Raw genomic sequence first — 5,000 nt, forward strand, 5'->3', positions numbered from 1 at the left:
TCGCAAGTCGCAAGTCGCAAGTCGCAAGTCGCAAGTCGCAAGTAGCAAGTCGCAAGTAGCAAGTCGCAAGTAGCAAGTAGCAAATCGCAAATCGCAAGTCGCAAGTCGCAAGTCGCAAGTCGCAAATTAACAAGAAAAAAAAGAGGGGAATCGCATGTCCCTTTAAAGCCACCGTAGTTTTTCGAGGTGCCTCAACAGTGTTAAGAAAATTTTGCCCTCTTTGTTATTAACAAGTAATCGCAATGGGTCCTCGTAAAATTAAGGATTAATATCACTTGTGTTTTCAGAAGTTGCTGAAATTGCCCTCGTCGCTGCGCGACTCGGGCAATTTCAGCAACTTCTGAAAACACGCGTGATATTAATCCTTAATTTTACTCGGCCCCATGCGATTACCTATACTAATCAGGCCCTTGGAGCCCTTGGAGCTCTTCCAGGTAAGTAACCCTCACATATCTTAATTATTTTTGTAAGCAACTTTTTGATTCCTTATCCATTGTTAACTTGAAAAAATATAGCCTATCTGCTGGGAGGTTTAAGTGCTAAATACTATCTAGCTATTATCTTTTTCTCTCGTAATGTATTTATCTGAGCTCTCGCACTTTCAGTTTCATTTTAAAGTGCTACCTTGGTAACAAAAATTCACTTCCCTTTTCCCTTCAGATTTTGAAAGCGTGTTTGCTTGACACATGACTGGCAAAATCTGCGAGCTTCGAATTTTATCCAAAGGCTGTTTTCTTTGAGTGCAAGGTTTGGATTCCACGGTTCGCCATCGCTCACGCGTTTAAGACTGACCGATTGGACCTCAGAGGGTTGGATCGAGGATAAGATGAGGTCAGGGACTGACCAGCTTAACATTCAACAGCGTGTGAACGCAGCTTATTATACATGGAAAACACGCGTTTAAAAGTCTGAAAGGTCGAAACCCTTGTGCTGCATGTTGATTTAGGCGCGTGTACACACATTTTTAACTGGTGAGTCGATCCACCTCTCTCAAGATTTTAAAGCTGGTAGTATGGCGAACCATTAATTAGAAAAAATTAAATCAAAATAAACATGTGTCTTTTTTTAAATAAAGGCTTAAAACTTCGGTCACTTAGTCACTCAGTTAACATAGTTTTGAAATACAAAGAAAAAAGTATAATTGATTTTTGGTCATAGTAGCACTTTAAGGCTTTTTGTGGCTATTTATTGGCTATTTATGGCCAGTAAAGCACTATGTAATGGTTGATGAAAGACTGAAAGAAAGATACAAAGCCCACGTCACGTGATATCACGAGCCGCGATCTCAGATCGACGGCCTACATAAACGGGTTGCGGTTTTCCTTAGTCGCTTTTTATTGTCAAAATACTATTTTTAAAAATCGATATTTGCCTTTTTAAAGTGACAAATTGTGTTGAAAGCTCAAAATAAAGATTATTTAATTTTTTTTTCTGATTTAATATTGTCTGTCAAAATTACCTCTTCGTTGTATTCTCATGCAAAACACAAAAATTTTTATCGGGGTCTTATGCTCATGCATATGTTGACTGTCATTATTTAAGTTTGAAAAGTGTACTCAAAAATTTACAACTGCCTCACGGATTTTCCCCTTCGCGCTTCGGTGGGGAACTGTAAATTTCTGGGGATGGGATGGAACACATGAAGCAGAATTCCCGGCCGAGTAAGTGGCTAAATTGGAACCTAAAAAGATTCAGCAAATTAATTGCTACAGTGGCTTCATTGAGGTATATATGTGTATTATTGTTCCATTGTGTTAGTGAGAATTCATTCATGCTCATCTTTCCATATTTCCTTACTTAATTTTACTTCTTGGAACTTCCCGACAGTTACAACTAGCCCACGCCCTGTCCGCAGTCCTTGAGCATTGGTACACTACAAAACCTGACGCCTTGTTTTCATAGTTCGAAAAGCATTCCTTTTCAATTTCGATTACAAATAAGGGCCTCGCAAACGGGAAATGTTTGGCGTTTAAACAACACCAAACATTGCTTGGTGACCAAACATGCTGATGTTCAAGTGCAAGGGCGGATCTAGGATTTTGGCTAGGGGGGTGCACATGTCAGAAGGAAATGCACAGGAATCCCAGTCTTTATATGTTAGACAATGTATAATACATGCTTTTAAGAGGGTTAGGGCTGTAGTATGATAAAATGTTATTTCCGACGAGCGAGCTTGCGAATAAGGCTGAAATAACTATTTTGTCGGCACGAGATACAACAAGGGCCTAGGTTCCAGGCCGGGGTATCATGGGTAGGGTTTCAGGGGTATATAAGACCGCGTATAACACGTGGTTGTCATCTAGGCTTCAGAACCAACCGCGTTCTTTCCTTTCGTTTCGTTTAATTTCTTCACTTTGCCGTGTGTAATGTCGGTTACCAAAGACGAAGTGTCCGACCTAATTCAAGCCAACAACCATCAGTTAATGGCCTCCTTTAAGGAGATGCCCATGGACACCGCAGGTCAAATTAAGCATGCCAACGAAAGTTCGACAGAACAGCAAATGAAAGAGATCAAGAAATTGAAATTTCAAGAACCGCACAAGTTTAAAAGAAAAGCCAACGAAGACCAGTATAAGTTCAATCTCAAACTTGCGGAGACCTTCGACAGCGCCAAATCCGCCGCCGAGAAGTCCAACCTTCAGAAAGTGAAGTCCGACCTCGAAGAAGGTGAGAAATTGCTCGTGGAACGGCAAAAACGTATTCTTCTTGCTGACAAGTCTGAATACGGTTGGAGTACGGTCGAAGAATACAAACAACACGATCTAGCAGCCGATTCGGAGGACAAAAAACGCATCTACAGTGCTGAGAGACGCGCCCGTGCGATTATGTCATCTCGAAAGAGGAAGAAGTCTTCAGCAATGGCTGCGACCAAAAGATCTTCACCACTCCGCGGGTCGGTTTCGTCTCCAAGTTCCCAATTCCAAACTCACTCCCACCAGCCAGCCACTGCCACTTCTGGTTTCCTGCCGCGTCGCCCTAACATTGGCACATGCTTTCGCTTGTGGAAAGACCGGCCATTGGCGTTCTTGCTGCCTGCGATGACAAAGCAGTCTGGCTCTCCAACTTCAAAGTGACTAGATGAGCAGGTTTTATCAGATATCTTCCAATCCGGTTTTTGGGACTTTGGTCAGGACTCTCTGCCAGACGGTCCCATCCAAGGGTTAGCTGAGAGATTGAAGACGACAATACTGTTCTCAAAGGCCAACAGTACATCCTTGCTGTACCACCGCGCTTACCGCAAGTGGAAGGATTTCGCCATTAGTACGTTTGACGGGAATGTTTTCCCCGCTAAACCTTTTCACGTTGCATTGTTCTTGCAACACCTTATTGAGCAATCCCATTCCCCTAGTGTAATTGATTCTGCCTTTTATGGCATAAAGTGGGCACATAGTATGGCTGGTATCCCCTCCCCCACGGATAACCCCATCGTCGAGGCCGTCAGGTCTGCTTCAAAAAGAATTCTTGGTACTGCTATTCTTAACAGCAAGGAGCCTATTTCATCTATTGTGATTCATGATATTATTAGCCGTTCTAACCTTGAAAACCCTGTTGAATTGCGCAATATTACCTTGTATGTTTTGTCATTTGCCGGCTTCTTTAGGTTCGATGATGTCTCCAGGATAAGGAGGAATGACATTTTCTTTAACGAGGTGTTCATGGTTATTAAAGTCCCCAAAAGTAAGAACGACCAGCTTAGTCGGGGAGACAAAGTAATTATTTCTGTGCTCCCTAGTCCCGCGTGTCCTGTCAAGCTCCTCAAAAAGTATCTTCCCAAATTTAAAATTCCTCCAGATTCCAGGGATCTGATTTTTCGACCCATTTCTAAGGGTAAGGATTCTTGTAAGTTGATAGCCCCCGATAAGCCTATTAGTTACAGCACTATGAGACAAGCTTTCAGGCGGGATTTGAAGACCATCGGGGCTGACCCTTCCAAGTTCGAGCTGCACTCTCTGCGTTCAGGTGGTGCGACTATGGCAGCTAACAGTGGCGTCAGCGGCAGAGTGTTTCAGCGACACGGTCGCTGGAAGTCAACGAAAGCCAAAGACATATATGTCGATGACGATCTGGATCAAAGACTCTCTGTTTCCAAGTTCCTTGGACTCTAGGCCATGTAAGCTTTTAGTGTCTATTTATCACGCCTTTGCCCAATTCTTTGTTACTCTATATAGGGGTGGTTCTCCCCAAGCCCTCCCATAATAAACGTATTTGGTTCAGCCATGCTGTGTTGTTATTTGTTGTGGAGTGGAGACAAAATATGTTATTTCCGACGAGTGAGCTTGCGAATAAGGCTGAAATAACTATTTTGTCGGCACGAGATACAACAAGGGCCTAGCTTCCAGGCCGGAGCATCATGAGTAGGGATGTAGGGGTATATAAGACCGGGTATAACACGTGGCTATCATCTAGACTTCAGAACAACCGCGTTCTTTCCTTTCGTTTCGTTTAATTTCTTCTTTCAGTTGTTCAGTTCTTTCTTTCGCAGGTACAATGCATCCAGTCTGGTAGGATCGGCTGACTGTTCTAATTTCACTTTTGTAAAGCCTTCGTAGGATGGGCTTGGAGCTTGAACCTTGGTTCCTACCCAGATTTCCTGCTCATTTTTCCCCACAGGGGTTTTTTCTGGCCTCCGTTCTAACCACATTTGCTTTGTTAGCGGTTGCTCAGCTCTACGAGATTTTTACGACTTTTGTTCGTTTTCCTCTTGTATTTTTGTACTCTAGGTTTATGTTGTAGGTTATTTATATTGTACGTCGGAGTTGATGATCCCCAGCCTATCTGGCAGCCTGACTGGCACAAAGCTTGAGAGCTTATATGGGGATGTAGGCCAAGATGACCTGTTTATATTTCAGTTATACTTTAATGTAACGTCGGAGTTAATCATCCCCAGCCTAACTGGGAGCCTAACTGGCACAAAGCTTGCAATGAGAGCTTATTTCGGGAAGTAGGCCAAGATGGCCTGTTTCACGATCTTATAGTCACATGTAATGACGGAGCTGATG

General features: G+C 43.0%; 2 protein-coding genes across 2 annotated transcripts; both read left to right on the forward strand.

Moving 5' to 3' along the window:
- The first annotated feature begins 2,366 nt into the window (after nt 1-2,366).
- On the forward strand, nt 2,367-3,074 carry LOC138036350 (uncharacterized protein F23F12.8-like). Its single transcript, XM_068882668.1, has one exon. It carries the CDS (start codon nt 2,367-2,369, stop codon nt 3,072-3,074), a length of 708 nt encoding a protein of 235 aa, XP_068738769.1.
- A 318-nt stretch (nt 3,075-3,392) lies between these two features.
- On the forward strand, nt 3,393-4,106 carry LOC138036341 (integrase/recombinase xerD homolog). Its single transcript, XM_068882661.1, has one exon. The coding sequence runs from the start codon at nt 3,393-3,395 to the stop codon at nt 4,104-4,106; it is 714 nt and encodes a 237-aa protein (XP_068738762.1).
- The last annotated feature ends 894 nt before the right edge of the window (nt 4,107-5,000 follow it).

This window comes from Montipora capricornis, unplaced genomic scaffold (assembly GCF_036669925.1).
Source record: "Montipora capricornis isolate CH-2021 unplaced genomic scaffold, ASM3666992v2 scaffold_478, whole genome shotgun sequence".
Lineage (NCBI taxonomy): Eukaryota > Metazoa > Cnidaria > Anthozoa > Scleractinia > Acroporidae > Montipora > Montipora capricornis.

Coding starts and splice junctions, on each gene's coding strand:
- LOC138036350 (XM_068882668.1), top strand. CDS start 2,367: ATGTCGGTTACCAAAGACGAAGTGTCCGACCTAATTCAAGCCAACAAC.
- LOC138036341 (XM_068882661.1), top strand. CDS start 3,393: ATGGCTGGTATCCCCTCCCCCACGGATAACCCCATCGTCGAGGCCGTC.